This window comes from Tachyglossus aculeatus, chromosome 1 (assembly GCF_015852505.1).
Source record: "Tachyglossus aculeatus isolate mTacAcu1 chromosome 1, mTacAcu1.pri, whole genome shotgun sequence".
Taxonomy (NCBI): domain Eukaryota; kingdom Metazoa; phylum Chordata; class Mammalia; order Monotremata; family Tachyglossidae; genus Tachyglossus; species Tachyglossus aculeatus.
The window spans coordinates 132,452,118-132,469,175 of NC_052066.1; the positions used below are offsets into that span (position 1 = coordinate 132,452,118).

The 17,058-nt window shown below is 43.1% G+C and overlaps 1 protein-coding gene across 2 annotated transcripts in view; it reads right to left on the reverse strand.

Moving 5' to 3' along the window:
• LOC119928180 (E3 SUMO-protein ligase ZNF451-like) overlaps positions 1 to 17,058 on the reverse strand; it is a 68,889-nt gene that overhangs the window by 34,169 nt on the left and 17,662 nt on the right. For both annotated transcript variants that reach the window (XR_005451055.1, XM_038746190.1), the window contains exons 3-8: positions 13,391 to 13,513; positions 10,248 to 10,359; positions 7,913 to 8,063; positions 7,077 to 7,203; positions 783 to 936; positions 76 to 223 (exon numbers count right to left, since the gene is read on the reverse strand). Coding sequence is in view for 1 of the 2 variants with exons in the window: in XM_038746190.1 (XP_038602118.1) it covers positions 76 to 223; positions 783 to 936; positions 7,077 to 7,203; positions 7,913 to 8,063; positions 10,248 to 10,359; positions 13,391 to 13,513 (815 nt within the window). In the remaining variant the exon portion in view is untranslated. The remainder of the gene's footprint in view (positions 1 to 75; positions 224 to 782; positions 937 to 7,076; positions 7,204 to 7,912; positions 8,064 to 10,247; positions 10,360 to 13,390; positions 13,514 to 17,058) is intronic.

Sequence of the window (17,058 nt, forward strand, 5' to 3'; positions counted from 1 at the left end):
AACTCTACAACTTTTGACAGTACATTCCATTATTAAAGAATCGATCCCTTTATCTTAGGCCGCAGATGTACAAACCTGAAATGAGCTGTTAGTTCCATGTGGGAGTGTAATCTCTGGTGACAGGCTATACATTTCACTTGAAATATGACATCTTTGCAGAAAGATATTAGAAGTTTCTTTGCGTAAGATGGAAAAGGTATAGGTTGTGCCACTTCTTTGTTATCTGGAAAACAGGATTGGACAAAAGAAAAAAAAGACACAAATTTAATAGCTGGGTTGGACATGAATGAGTGTCACAACCCTTCCCCCTCCCCCAATATTGAATTCAATAAAAAGAGGCATATATGTTGTTTAGGTGATATGGTTGTCATCATCTAACACTGAGCAGTAGTGGTTGGCCTATTTTTAGACAACTGAACTGATGTCCTCAAGGGTCAGGAAACCTCCTCCGGCCCGAGGGTACCGTGGATTAAAAAAAAAAAGGGGGTCTGCAGAGAAGCTCCCTTCACAAGGAGGGTGCTCCCACAGATGCATGGAATTGGTTCTTCAGTTACAACCAACAAGAGTTAAAACTTCATTTCCCTCACTAGATCTTTTCTCAAAGTTAGCGAAAGGACCACCATGGGTCTTGGATTCTGTTCTTGAGCATAAGCAGAGGGCTATTTGGGATGAAGTTAGGATGCAGGTTATCTAGGAAACTTATAATGGGTCTGTGAGAAAACCTGAACTGAGAACTACTAAACTACCAGAAGGTAGCTTAAAAAAACCAGGAGTTAACATACCACTCAGTTTAAATGTCTGAAGGAAATGATTCTTTCCAGACATATGCTGCAAGCACTCATCCCTGATACTGAAAAGAAGAAAACAATTCGGACATGCGAAGCACTGAATAAGTTGGGGAGGAAGATTGCTTCTGTGTCCATCGGCTGCAGCCACCTAAGAGATAAGATAGAGATAGAAATACTTTTACTAACACATATGAATAATGAAACTTTGACTCGAGAAAACTATGACCCCTATGCCTACAACCCTTCTGCTCCTTTTTCTGCCTGCTTGACTGACAGCGGCATTTGAAAAGAGTTGCTGCTCGGCGAAATGGATCTTTGAAATGCACACTGCTGTTACCAGGCAGGTAGGAAGGCTGTCAGAGCCCTGGACTACTGTAGTAATACCTCGACTCACTCAAAGTCCCCTTTCCAGCAGCAATTTCACATGGCAAGGTGCCAGAAAGAGGGCTCCAGAGCCCTAGGTACCCGGAAGAAGCCCCTTTAAGGATCTCATTCAGCAAACACTAGTTAAAACAAATTCTTCCATTTGGGAAATACTCCCTAGTAAACTAGGATCTAGGTGAGCTATTCAAATGTACATACATTTCCATTTCTAGTCAAATGTGGTTTTTGAAAATACTTCGGCAGAATATCAGGCAGAAACTCCTAACCCTGGGCTTCAAGGCTGTCCATCACCTCGCCCCCTCCTACCTCACCTCCCATCTCTCCTTCTACAGCCCAGCCCGCAGCCTCCGCTCCTCTGCTGCTAATCTCCTCACCGTGCCTCGTTCTCGCCTGTCCCGCCGTCGACCCCCGGCCCACATCATCCCCCAGGCCTGGAATGGCCTCCCTCTGCCCATCCGCCAAGCTAGCTCTCTTCCTCCCTTCAAGGCCCTACTGAGAGCTCACCTCCTCCAGAAGGCCTTCCCAGACTGAGCCCCCTCCTTCCTCTCCCCCGTTCCCCTCTCCATCCCCCCGTCTTGCCTCCTTCCCTTCCCCAGAGCACCTGTATATATGTATATATGTTTGTACATATTTATTACTCTATTTATTTTACTTGTACATATCTATTCTATTTATTTTATTTTGTTAATATGTTTGGTTTTGTTCTCTGTCTCCCCCTTCTAGACTGTGAGCCCACTGTTGGGTAGGGACTGTCTCTATATGTTGTCAACTTGTACTTCCCAAGCGCTTAGTACAATGCTCTGCACACAGTAAGCGCTCAATAAATATGACTGATTGATTGATTCGGCTGTTATGTCATTGATTTTATCAATAATATGACAGTGAAACCTAATAACACCCTGGCAAGGAACTGTGACATTTCACAGCCATGGTTCTGGAGGTTTGTGCTGGTCATCTTAATATTTAAACTGGAAATAAGTGTGCACAGCCAACACTGGAAGCTTGTTGTGGGCAGGGAACGTGTCTACTAACTCTGTTATAGTGTTATATTCTTAAATGCTTAGAACAGTGCTCTTTGCGCCGTAAGTGCTCAATAAATACAACTGATTGATTTTCAATCAGATTTTTCCTTTATTTAGAGGGAATGGGGTGAACTCCCAGCCCATTCTATCTGTACGCTTTCTTGAAAGGAACTTGCAAACTTGTTCTCAAAAATCATAATTGTTTTTTCACTGAGCTGAATTATCGAAGAACGGTGCTTTCCAAATCAACCATCTCATCTGCATTTTCAACTCTGGCATGGAGAACAGACAATGGGACAGACAGACCTGATTGTTGACAGTGTTTCTTCCCAGTTCATCCCCATGTATGCATGAAAAAGCCAGGCAGCGTATAGCAGCCAAGCCAGATCCAGCCAAATAAGCATAGGAGGAAACATTCAAGACTCTGGGTTTTTTAAATGTCAACACTACCGCTGGTTTTCTCTACACAAACAGATCACACTTATGTTTGAAGACTATGAACTGATAGGAGACAATTAATTCCAGGGAAATTCTACTTTTCCACAACATTTAGCATATGAGGGAAATGTCAACTAACAACAATAATGACGATGCGTAAGTGCCTACTATGTGTCAAGCATTGTACTAAGCACTGGGGTAGATACAAACTAATCAGGTTGAACACAGTCCCTGTCCCACATAGAGTAGGAGGGAATAAAAGTACTGATTTACCATTTCACAGATGAGGAAACTGAGGCACAGAGAAACTCAGTGACTTGCCCAAGGTCACACAGCAGACAAATAGCAGAGCTGGGATTAGAACCCAGGTGCTCTGAGTTCCAGAACTGTGCTCTTTCCACTAGGTCACGTTGTTGCTTCATGTGCTTGGAATGTACTGAAGAACATTTTGTACTCTAACTTTAGATACAAGAGCACATAGAAACCTGGGTGGAGAGAGTCAAAGTTTCCATTTTGTAAAAACTGCTTCGTGGCCTAAGAGGAATGTTTCAACTTGATCTAGGTCCAAGAAGGCTCGTCTTCACTCTGGGCAACCAAAAGCATCACAGGAAGACACTTATTGGCACTCTCTGCAAACTACAGAGGACTACAAAGCTTGCACTCAAGTTTGTCCCGACAAAGACAATAGGGAAGAGGAAGGTAAGAGAGGTTGCTGTTGTTGGGAATGATTCCCCACACATTTAAAAGTTAGAATGCTTCTAACAATGTTGAAATCACATCACATTCAACTTTCCTCTTAAAATCAGTTGGAAAAAAGTAGGCCAAGATGAACTAGTTCTTCCATTGTACACTAGCTTGCTGTCATAATTGCTTTTTCATCATTTCTACTCTGCACTCTAGGTAAAGGTTCCACAAAAGCACACTGGCAGTGGGAAGGACTGAGGGCAAAATGAGTTGGTATGGGAAAAGAAGGAAAAGACTGCTGCTGTGACATTTTTTTTTTTTAATCAACAGAAAAATATTTCTTGTGTTTTGGATTAAAACACAAACTGATGAGAATGAAATGATCCATATTACTTTGTGAGCAGCCCCGTGAAATGACACAATGGCAACATAAACAGGGAGAGGCTTCAGTCATCTGTGTGGGGACCACAGGCCTGAAGGTTCTGCTTGAGAGTAGAACCTTTTAGACTGTGAGCCCCCTCTTTTAGACTGTGAGCCCACTCTTTTAGACTGTGAGCCCACTGTTGGGTAGGGACTGTCTCTATATGTTGCCAACTTGTTCTTCCCAAGCGCTTAGTACAGTGCTCTGCACAAAGTAAGCGCTCAATAAATACGATTGATTGATTGATTGAGAGTAGGGACCAGGAATTGGCAGGGGAATGGGAGAATGACTCAGGTATTTTCAAGGGAATAGGAGAAACTGGCAGCTTGATATCTACGAACAGACACTGAATGTGGGGAAGGAGAAAGTGAACTTTAACCTTGGAATACAGATCCATGAGAATTAATTAGACACCAAGTAAAATCCTTGGGTGAAAAAGCAATGGAGACAACAATGTTCATTTCCTCTGATCCAGGACCAGATTAGAAGCTACAGTAAGTTCTCGGGAGACCTACTGGACTATGTGCAGCGCTCTAGTGACTTCCTGTGGCTGACGGTAGGATTTCCCTGGAATGAAAGTCCGTCACAAAATTCAGAGAGGAGGAAAAAAAAATGCCACTGTCACTATGGTAGAGGGGGAGGAATATTGACAATTTCTTCCACGAGAAACAAAACCCAGCACCTATGCCCATAAAAAGAAATGGGAGTCAGAAAGTAAGGGTGGCATTTCCACTTGTGCCTTTTCTTAGAGAAAACTTCAGTCAATTCCATTTTAAAAACAAAAACAAAATTCAGAAAAACAGAAGCTAAAAGGGTTATTTTCTTAAAGAACATTGACCAAAAAAAGGCCACAAACACTGAGGGATTAATGAATCCTAATGATTGTTCCCCATTCTTATTTTCCAATCCACCCATTATTTGTGCTGATGAAATTAAGCAATAACAATAATGATATTTAAGAGCTTACTATGTGCCAGGCACTGTACTAAGTGCTGGGATGGACACAAGCAAATCAGGTTGGATACAGTCCCTGTCTTCCACAGGACTCACAGTCTCAATCCTCATTCTAGACTGTGAGCCCGTTGCTGGAGAGGGATTATCTCTGTTGCCGAATTGTACTCTCCAAGCACTTAGTACAGTGCTCTGCACACAGTACACACTCAATACGATTGAATGAATTTTACGATGAGGAAACTGAGGCACAGAGAAGTGAAGTGACTTGTCCGAAGTCACACAGCAAACCAGTGGCAGAGCTGGGATAAAAACCCATGACCTTCTCACTCCCAGGCCCCGTGCTCTATCCACTACGCCATGCAGAAGTCAGTCATGGTTCTCATACCCATTTCCGTTTCAAGTGAGGACCGGTAAATGGGGAAGAGTGGGGAATTTCATAGAAATGGAGTGCAGATTAGGTTGAAATAGCAAACTCTCCTGAGCCACTGAAGTCCTCGTACTGTGAAGTTGGAACAGTAGACGCAAAGTGACAGACAAGCTGAGCTTGTCCCAGGACTTTTCCCTAGCTGTTATTCGAACAGTAGAAGTCAAAGACCTTCAACATGGTAAGAAGTGCTATATGCTGTTGCCCAATATTAGTCCTTCAATCTCCCCAGAGCCATGCTGGCCTTTCCTAGTTCTGTCTTCCAATTCTCTATTTACACCTCGGAATAATGATGAATGTTAAGAATTGTGATACGGTTCCAAGGGGACACTGCAGGCAACCAGACTGCATCCAGGAATGTGTCTTTGAGAAAGAATTTCTTGCACACTATGACCATGAAAATACAGTATTTTTTTCTGGCTCCTTGCCATTGTGGATATCTCAGCCACAATCGTTAAGAGGAGAAGGGACTGTCCTGTACTAGAAGTTCTTTTTGCAGCAGTGGGAATGACTGGCGAAAAACCATCCACACTCTCTCACATCGGGTCTCCCTATCCCAGAGGCAGACGGTATGAGATGGCTGGTAGGTGGAGTGTATATTATCTAGCTATAATATGATAACTGTTTTCTGTGGCAGATGAAAAGCTTCGGCTAAGTGAAGGGCTAGTATCTAAGCTCAGTTTTCTTAGGGCTGTCAGTTCACATCCTGCACTGACTCTGCAAAGAACACAGTCCTTGGTACTAAAAAGGACACATCTGACCTTTTCAAAGACCACTTGGATGGTTTTTGAACATCAAAACATCAAATATCAAGCACCCTATTTCCAGGTAGATTCCTCAGGGAAATCTTCAGATTCAGGGCTTGACTGCAATAATGACCTCCTCAAAAGTTGAGGCTAAAAACAAAGTAGTGAAGTAGTGGCCATCACCACAAGAATCCCTCTTTTACCTGGGATGAAGATGGAGCTACCTGCAGTCTTCAAAAACGCTATGGTAGTTTTTCAGAGCCAGACATATAGCTTCCTTAGTGATGAATAAAGTGTATTATTTGGTCAACTGCTAAGCTTTGAGCTTTTGGACAGTATCAGCAGGAGTGTAACAAGTGAAATTTCACCCACTTACAAGTTTTAAATTATTATTATTGTATTTGTTAAATGCTTACTCTGTGTTGAGCGCTGTTCTAAACAATGGGATACATATAAGTTAATCAGGTTGAACACAGTCCCTGACCCACATGGGGCTCACAGTTTAAGTAGGTGGGGAGAACAAGTACTGAATCCCTATTTTACAGAGTAGAAAACTGAGGCACAGAGAAGTGACTTGCCCATGGTCACATTGCACAACTGGCAGAGGCATGATTAGAACCCAGGTGTCCTCTGACGCCCAGGCCCATGCTGCTTCCTACATATCCAGTACCTCTATACTTCTTCTATATCTATATTGTCTAAAATTAGGGTGAAAGCTCCTTGTGCACTTCAGTACTCACCCCGGCCCCCTAGCTCTTATGTAAGTATCCTTATACTCTCCCATTTCCCCTATCTGTAATGTATATTAATGCCTGTCTCCCTCTCTAGACTATACGCTCCTTGTGGGGAGAGAACATATGTCTACCAAATCTGTTGTACTGTATTTTCACAAGCACTTATTACAATGCTCTGAACGGAGTAAGTGCTCAGTAAATACCACTGATTTATGGTGGGCAGGGAATGTGTCACTTGTTCATTCTGTACATCCCAAACGTTTAGTAGAGTGCATTGTACCCAGCAGGTGCTCAATACATGCTATTACTACTATCACTGTGGTATCTAGGTATTTTAGTCGGAACCTTATGACATTTCCTTTTACATCAGGAAATTTACAAATTTACAACTTTTTGAAAGTTTAAGAGCAGTTGAAATAATAATCAAAAAGTAACCCACCTTCTTTACTTGGCACCAAACAAAAAGAACGTCTGCCCTTACCTTAGACAGAAGGTGATCCCTGTATTGCTGTTGGGTGGTAAATCTTTTAAAACACATCACACAAACAAAGGAATTGGTGGGAGATCCATGCAGTGTAATTGTTGGGTCACATGGAGAGTGATCAAACCTACAAAGCAAAGATGCTTATCATAATAAAAACCCACCCTCTAAGGTAGACCAAATGGTTTAGTGCATATGGACTTAGGAGTGGTGCCTCTCTAAGCAGAGTTCTGAGTGGAGTAGCAGGCGGAAAAACCTATGCTGGAAGAGCTCCAACAGTTGTTTGGCTCTTTTCTCTCTCTGCCTCCCTGCCCTTCTTTGTAATAATAACAACTGTGGCGTTAGCTAAGCATTTACTATACACCAAGTACCATACTAAGTGCTGGGACAGATACAATAGGGTCAGACACAGCCACTGTCCCATATGAGACTCAAAGTCTAAAGCATAGAAAGAACGGATATTTAATCCCCGTTTTACAGAAGAGGAAACTGTGGCACAGAGAAGCTAAGGGATTTACCCTAGGTCAAACAGCAAGCAAGTGCCAGAGCCAGAATTAGAACCCAGGTCTCCGGATTCCCAGACCTGCACCCTTCATGCTGCTATGCTGCTTCTCTGCCTCATCCCTCCTTTTCTCCATAGCATTGCCCGTACTCTCCTCTCACCTATCATTGGAGATGAAGACGTAACTATGGCTCATCCTTTCTTAATATAGAAATATCATCAGTTTTATTCTTTATTAAAATGAGGGTGAATTTGAGAAATGGATGGGTGAAGGGGTCCCTAACAATGGGTGATAGTATAAGAAAGATTGGGATAGTTTCATTGCCAAACATACCTTTTCAAGTGACCTAACAGAAGGTGTCCATTGTCAAACTTCTTGTTACAGTGCATTATGGGGCATGACATGGGTCTACTGGCCAAGGGTGTTTGCCCTGTTCTTCGGACTGCACTTTTTCTTCCAGAATTTACTACGCCTGGTTTGAGTCCTATGGCAAAAAAACAATTTTAAATAAAATGCTATTCCTAGCTCGAATTCAAAATGTTTTGAAAATATTTTTGAGGATGCTCTTATGCTATCCAAATTTCAAAAGAGTATTAGGCACTATAAAAAAAAAAGTAACATTGACCTTGCCCTTAGCCAAATGCATCTGCTTGGACAAAAGTCTTTCATAAAAAAGTAGATGCTCAAGAGACAATACCAAAAATACCATCCTCATAAGAAGTATCTTGCAAGTCAACCTCATACTAAAATGTAAGCCATACAAAAAAAAAGGGGAAAAAAATCAATTTTCTTAAAGGAAATGATATGAAACAAAACTGAATATTCCCCCTTACAGTGGCGCAGGGACTGAGTCTGACATGATTAGGGACTGAGACTGATGTGATTATCTGATATCTAGTCCAACACTTAGTACAGTAAAGCACTACATTAAGTGCTGGGAAAGCCCTGGATGAAAATTAGACACTGTCCTGGAGGAATATGTGAATGGGTTGCAGGGGTCTATAATTAAGGATGTTTTTCCAGATCTTTATAACAATGGGCAGTTGCAAATCCTTCTCCTTAATAACCTTCTGCCTTTTCTTTCCCTGATTCTACACCCCCATCCCCAGAAACCCAATCTTTCCACTAGGTGTGCTTCAATGGGGCACGTGGCACTGCCCCTTTATAGCCCCAGAAGCTTCTGAAACTCTCCCTACCCCATATAGTGCCCGTGGGCACTACTTCCTATAGGCTGTGGAGAGGAAGTGGAGTAGGCTTCTCTGGAGGTTTGATGAATGAACTGAGGCCCAGTCAAGTGACTTGGCCAAGACAGCAGACAAGTTGGTATGACCTTCTGACTCCCGGGCCACGATGCCATGCTGCTTCTCTCATCCAGTGATCAGCACACGGCTAGGCGGGGCCTAGAGTCGGTCTGTGCCTGGAGACATCGTGAAGGACGGAGTCGAGTGTCATGTCCTTGAGCCTCGTGGTTGGAATTCAGGTCCAGGATCAGTTCAATGAAGTGGACCCAGATGATACAATACAGGCAAAAGCACTAGAAATACAGCCCTGAAGAGCCTGCCCTTCACAGATTTTCCCCTCGGGCTCTCCTGCCGGGAGTACCACCCTCAGCAGATTGACAATGAAGATGTGCTGTGCAGAACTAACTAGCTGACGAGATACTTAGCCGAGTGCGACAGGAAACTTAACATTCACCCTTCGTCTCCCGAAGCTGTCAAGCGAGAATGAGCGATGTGGGGAAGACTGTAGCGGGGATTGCTGGCATCCTGGGTCCGAGGGGAATATGCAGGAGCAGCAGTCGGGGAGGTTCGATTAATGGGGAAGCTTGAGACTGATCTACCAAACCCCTGCCCCTCCCCCTGGAGTGTTTGTTTGCTTGTTTGTTTTATTACACTGGTATGTACAATTCATAGGATGTTTGTTACTCATTGACTAGGTAGAGGTTATCTGTCTACAAGACTTTCTCCAAACAATGAAATTCACTTCATGTAGGTTGCTTAAAAGATTGACAGCTTCTTCCTACACAAGCTATCCATACAGATGGAGTTTAACATCAATTGATGTGTAGGTCTTCAGGTTGGCTTGAAATTCAATTCCTCTTACGGCACATTTAAACTCTATCTTTGCCTAATGAGGAATACCAAGGGAAAATAATAGAATTCAAGTAATGAAAATGTTTTAAAGCACTTAAACTACTAGAACATAACTACTTCCTATGACAAAATTTATTCTGCAGGTATTATCCCCCAGGGTAAAAAATAATTGAAAATGGCATTTGATTGTTCAAATCTGTCCAAGCCTATGGATTATGCTCACAGGAATGTTATAAAAATTGAATTTTTCATATTATTTTGAAATCCCTAAAATCCTGGCATTTTAAAGCATAGTACAGAAGCTTTACATATTTTTCAAACGGCAAAGCTTTTGAACTCTTTACGTGGACTGTACACAGTCACTGTTTGAAAGGAAACTTTTAAATAGAAAAATAATCATTCCGGAGTATGCTGCCTTGTGACTGGTATTTTTCTGCTAAAGGGGTACATATCCAAGTATGTAGACAAATAGGCTACAGCAGTGCTGCTTATATGGTTCCTCTACATTGTCTTTTCAACAAAAAAATTGTATTTAATTCAGTGTTTCTGAACCTTCCCTCTTTCCTTTGACTTACCTGGCATTTTTAGCCACTGGTCCACGCAAAGTCTTGCTGCTTCTGTGTCTGTACGCCCACGAATAAACTCCAATTCTTGTAGTCCATGAGCATGCTGAGAATCTACTTTTTCCTATAGAAGGTAAATATTAACAGGTAATTATGATTTTCCAACCAAATTACACTTTTAAAAAAGCATCTCTGAACACAAAGATTATTCAACTGCACTCATACACATACTGCTGTGCTCAATTCCATTCAAAGACAAAAACTAAAACCTCAGCTACTCAAACTTTATATTATCAAAATAGGCTTGCATATACTGAAAGTTTCTAAGTCAAAGAAAGCCATCAGCACAGAAGGGTAAAATATAGATAATGTCCTGCCTGGTCATTCTTGACTACAAACATGAATTTGTATTCATGTATGTAGTATATCAAAAATGACTAACAGGTGTTGAAAAAGAAAGATGGGAAAAATAAAATTCTTCTTAACCTTGTAAATTAGAACTTACCATCAATTTTTTAATCTCTCAGAGATCTACTCTGGAGCAGAAGTATTTTTTTAGTAGATGTGGCTTTTTTTCCCCAATACTTTTGATGAGGCCAATAATGAACACCACATTGTATCAATTTTTTCTCTATAACACTGAGGTTGCATCTCTACAGAGAAATGATTCAAGCGAGTTTTTTGGTTTTTCTAATTCTGTTATTTTTTTCTCAAGTCCTTAGAACAGTGCTCTACACAAGGTAAGTGCTCAATAAATACCACTGAATGATTCACAAAACAGAAACAAGCCAAATTTTTATAGAACAGATTTGGCCTGGCCTTTTCACCCCTTGATGATCTTGGTGTTGGTAATGCCAAAGCTGCTGCAGATTTATTTATGAGGAAATCTATTTGAAAAAGGAGTAAAATATTATTAGCAGCCCTGCTATAGGTTATTTCCCCTATTTGTCTGTGCACTTGGGTCTGTACTTCTTTAGTACTTGACCTTAACTCCATCCTCAGGGAAGCAGTGTGGCTCAGTGGAAAGAGCACGGGCTTTGGAGTCAGAGGTCATGGGTTCAAACCCCGGCTCCGCCAACTGTAAGCTGTGTGACTTTGGGCAAGTCACTTAACTTCTCTGGGCCTCAGTTACCTCATCTGTAAAATGGGGATTAAGACTGTGAGTCCCCCTTGGGACAACCTGATCATCTTGTAACCTCCCCAGCGCTTAGAGCAGTGCTCTGCACATAGTAGGCACTTAATAAATGCCATTATTAAAATTTTCCAATGCTTAGAACAGTGCTTTGCACATAGTAAGCGCTTAATAAATGCCATCGTCATTATTTATTATTATTATCCTCAGCCCCATAGCACTTTTGTGCATATCCATTTCCCATATCTGTAATATATCTGAATTTCTGTCTCCCCCACTGTAAACTCCTTGTGGGCAGGGATAGTGTCTACCAGCTCTACTTTATCACATTTTCCCAGGCACACAGTAGCTCTATTGTACCACATTTTCCCAGGCACACAGTACAGTGTTCGGTGCACAGTAAGCACGCAAATGCAAAATGATCAATTGGCTACTTATACTACAGAAACTTCCAAAACAAAAATTGTAAAAAAAAAAAAAAAAAGTTTTCCCACATCAACTGCCCCTATTTTGCTCTCCTGAAGTCATAAACAATTACTAATAATGGGATCTACCTCTGAATGCAGCTTCCAAACTCTAAGTTTGTTGTGGAAACAGAATGTGTCTACCAACTCTGTAATTTTGTTACACTGTTCTCTCCCAAGTGATTACTACAGTGCTCTGCACATTAAGCGCTCAATAAATATGATTGATGGATTGATCTAGCATTTGTGCTTCGTTTTCAGCTTGTTAGTTACAACTTATTAAGTATGCTTAGACTATCACAGTAGAAAGCAAGAAAAGTTAGACAACATTTGATAGTCTCCCAATTTACTACAGCTTCTACCAAGGTGGATCTGAATGATTTCTTCCATCATAACAAAATTTCTTCAACAGAAAAACTCTGCTAGGAAGTGTAAGACATGTAAAATTAACCAACTGAACCTAGAACAGCTAATATGAGATATTTCAAGGTGATGAAAACGGCAACTTTGATTTTAAGTGAAGACTTTTTGCCTCTGGTGCTTTTTTAATCCTCGATTCCATTCTTTGGGGTTTTTTGGGGGGGTTTTTTTGGTTGTGTTTTTTGGTGCGAGACAAGTTCAAAATAATTATGGGGAAGATAGGATCAGGCCAAAGGGAAAGGACATCTGAGTGGACATGGTTTCATTTCCCCTGGGTTCACCAACAATAAAGTCAACCCAAGAGAAAGGGGAGGTTCTCATTTCAGAGCCAACATGATACCATTTACTCTCGTTAGAGAATTAAACAGACAAAAAAAGAGCTGTTTGTTATGATGACTGTAACAAATTAAGTTGCGTCACAAAGTTTACCATCCACGCGGCATTTAAATTGTTGGGGAAAAGAAGCCAGAATGATTCAGGATACTTAAGCGGCCAACTGGGAAATTTGAGGAGAAGCACAGTGGCCGCTCCTCCACATCCCCCTCCTCCATCACTAAATAGGATTTCTTTCAAGATTCATGTATGAATACCTGTTTATAAACAGGTCTGTTATTATCCGTTCCAGTTCTGAACCAGGACCTCCCTCAGAGTGAAGGGCAAACAGTACAGCAATACTTTTTTCAGATACTCTTCTGCCCCATATGTTTTACCAGAAAAATTTGAGCAAATATCTCCAGTAACAATTCTACAGCAGAAACAATCCAGAACAGCAAGTCAGGCTGGGAGCCAGGACCAGGAATTTCCCATTTTTTCAATGAAAAACAAGGAAGCACCTTTTAGGAAATAGGAAGGATGTGGAACACCACCGGAGAAAGAACAGAGTACTACTCTGGGCTGCCGGTAGTGGGGAGTACTCCTCTCACTCCTCCCTTTGCCCTCTAGTTTTCTAGATTAACACTACTATGAAGGTAAATTTACAGAGAAAGCAAAAAAGCTAAAAATTCATAATCCATCTATTTGATTCAATTCTGTTTGATTGTAATTATGTTCAGCATTTTGAGTTGAGTTTTCATAACTGGATCAAAGATCCAAAGGATTCTACAATAAAAATAGGAACTGAGGTTCTGTATTCACCTTACCCTGAAAGCTTTGTTTTTCTCTTCTTTCTGTTGCTTTTCCACCTCCACATGGCGAGCTAAACGAGCAAGAGTCAAAGTAACTTTATCCTTCTGATGGTCAAGGAAATCTTTAGTCTTCACCTCCTATAATGAAAGATCAATTCTATGAGATCTTTGATTATTAGCAAGTTACGATATATATGTTTATTGGTAATTACAATTAAAGTACTTAAGACCTGTATAACGCTGCTCATTTGCCACTGTTCAATTAACTTCAATTACAATCAACAAGTTTTAATTTAATGCCTACTCTTGGCCCTTAAGAGGTTACCTAGGCCGAATAAAGAGTTATTTTAAAAAATCATAAATGCATAATATTGCACATCATTAACCAGTGGTGGCAGCTGCTAGATCTTACAGCAGCCACTTGCCAATACCTGTCTGAGCACCTGCCAATACTTGAGCACCTGTGTGCAAAACACTCTACTATGCACTTGGTTGGGTAATAATAATAATAATGATGATGGCATTTATTAAGCGCTTACTATGTGCAAAGCACTATTCTAATCAATCAATCAATCGTATTTATTGAGCGCTTACTGTGTGCAGAGCACTGTACTAAGTGCTTGGGAAGTACAAGTTGGCAACATATAGAGACGGTCCCTACCCAACAGTGGGCTCACGGTCTAGAAGGGGGAGACAGAGAACAAAACATATTAACAAAATAAAATAAATAGAATAGATATGTACAAGTAAAATAGAGTAATAAATACATACAAACATATAAACATATATACAGGTGCTGTGGGGAAGGGAAGGAGGTAAGGCGGGGGGGATGGAGAGGGGTAGGAGGGGGAGAGGAAGGAGGGGGCTCAGTCTGGGAAGGCCTCCTGGAGGAAGTAAGCTCTCAGTAGGGCCTTGAAGGGAGGAAGAGAGCTACCTTGGCGGATGTGGGGATGGGGGGCATTCCAGGCCAGGGGGATGACGTGGGCCGGGGGTCGATGGCGGGACAGGCGAGAACAAGGCACGGTGAGGAGATTAGCGGCGGAGGAGCGGAGGGTGTGGGCTGGGCTGTAGAAGGAGAGAAGGGAGGTGAGGTAGCAGGGGCAAGGTAATGGAGAGCCTTGAAGCCGAGGGTGAGGAGTTTCTGCCTGATGCGCAGGTTGATTGGTAGCCACTGGAGATTTTTGAGGAGGGGAGTAACATGCCCAGAGCATTTCTGGACAAAGACAATCCGGGCAGCGGCGTGAAGTATGGATTGAAGTGGGGAGAGACAAGAGGATGGGAGATCGGAGAGGAGGCTGATACAGTAGTCCAGACGGGATAGGATGAGAGCTTGAATGAGCAGGGTAGCGGTATGGATGGAGAGGAAAGGGCGGATCTTGGCAATGTTGCGGAGCTGAGACCGGCAGGTTTTGGTGACGGCTTGGATGTGAGGGGTGAATGCGACAGCGAAGTCGAGGATGACACCAAGGTTGTGGGCTTGTGAGACTGGAAGGATGGTAGTGCCGTCAACAGTGATGGGAAAGTCAGGGAGAGGGCAGGGTTTGAGAGGGATGACAAGGAGTTCAGTCTTGGCCATGTTGAGTTTTAGGTGGTGGGCAGACATCCAGATGAAGACGTCCTGAAGGCAGGAGGTGATGCGAGCCTGAAGGGAGGGAGAGAGAGCAGGGGCAGAGATGTAGATTTGGGTGTCATCAGCATAGAGATGATAGTTGAAGCCATGGGAGCGAATGAGTTCACCAAGGGGGTGAGTGTAAATCGAGAAAAGAAGGGGACCAAGAACTGACCCTTGAGGACCCCCTACAGTAAGGGGATGGGAGGGGGAGGAGGAGCCTGCAAAAGAGACTGAGAATGAACTACCGGAGAGGACGGAGTCTGTGAAGCCATGGTTGGATAGCATGTTGAGGAGAAGGGGGTGGTCCACAGTGTCGAAGGCAGCTGAGAGGTCGAGGAGGATTAGGATAGAGTAGGAGCTGTTGGATTTGGCAAGCAGGAGGTCATTGGTGACGTTTGAGAGGGCAGTTTCCATGGAATGTAGGGGACGGAAGCCAGACTGGAGGGGGGTCGAGGTGAGAGTCGGTGTTGAGGAATTCGTGGCAGCGTGTGTAGACGACTCGTCAAGGAGTTTGGAAAGGAATGGTAGGAGGGAGATGAGGCGATAACTAGAAGGTGAGGTGGGGTCCAAAGACGGGTTTTTTAGGATGGGAGAGACATGGGCATGTTTGAAGGCAGAGGGGAAGGAACCAGTGGAGAGTGAGCAGTTGAAGATGGAAGTTAAGGAGGGGGGAAGCGACAGAGTGAGAGATTTCATGAGATGAGAGGGAATGGGGTCAGAAGCACAGGTGGCCGGAGTAGCACTTGAGAGGAGGGAGGAGAGCTCCTCAGGATATTGCTGGGAAGGACGGGAGAGTAGCAGAGAGTGTTGAGAGCCGGGGGGCTGGAGAAGGGGGGGGAGTGACTTTGGGGATGATCTGGCACTGGGACCCACCAGGAGAGTTTGTGTGGGGGAAAGGAGAAAGTGAGGCTGGTTAAAATGATTGAAGCTCCTAGGACATTCCATTTGTGGGAGTGGTTCTGGGGTAGGATGCTCACTTCAGGGGTATGACTTTCTGCCCCAGACCCATGAGGGTCCCAAACTGAGCAATCCAGGAGCTTGCACCAGAAGTCCGGGCAAGTGGATTGCTCTACCGGAGTGGTTTGTTGCACGGGCCAAAGGGCAAGCGGTCCAGGGTGCCCCAGTGCGTGGATGATCACGAGGTAGGGACAAGACAGCACTCAGCATCTGCTCATCTGGTGAAAGAGTTTAAGAACTCAGTCTGAGCTGGGGTTGTCTGTAGCTACTACACAGAGGACACCAGTTGGTCTGGGCCTGATGCACCTAACCAGTGAGACGGGGGATGTCCACATCATCACCAGCTCGACAGGGAACGCCCACACTGTGACCAGCTCAATGGAGGACAGGGAACTCAGGAGGTTGGTAACCACTGAAGCTGTATCGAACTACTGCATTCAGCTTTCCCTGAGGCATGCAAGGAAAGAGATAGGAGAGCCGCAACTACATCAAGCTAAGTATAAGTAGCTTCAGAGAATTAAATGGAAGCACTTGTCTGATCATTTATATCGGCTGTTGACTGTAACTAGTAAACACCTGTCCATCGTGAAAGGCCTGGGGTCTTTCATTCATTCTTGAATTGTAATTCAAAACAAACTCGGTCCTGACTCTCCCTGTTCGAGGTTGGTCAATGACAAGATGTGAAATGGATTTATACAATGATCACCTTGCACAGATTTTAGGAATATGAGACTGGGGCAGGGGGTCATGCCAAGTGCCTGTAGTCTATGCTTTTTTTTATAAACATTCTGGAAGGTATCAATTGGAATGAATAGGATTTGTCTACTAAAGGAGTGGCATTTTTGAGACCTGCTAGAGGTTTTGCCTCAGTTTACATTAGGATTGCCTCAGTTTACATTTTAGACTGTGAGCCCACTGTTGGGTAGGGACTGTCTCTATATGTTGCCAACTTGTACTTCCCAAGCGCTTAGTACAGTGCTGTGCACACAGTAAGCGCTCAATAAATACGATTGATGATGATTGCATTCTGGGAAAAGGCAGTGCAAAACTAATCATTGTAGAGTTGATCAAACTCTCACTGGGTTTAGTTCGAGACCCCTTTAGGCTGAGTTTT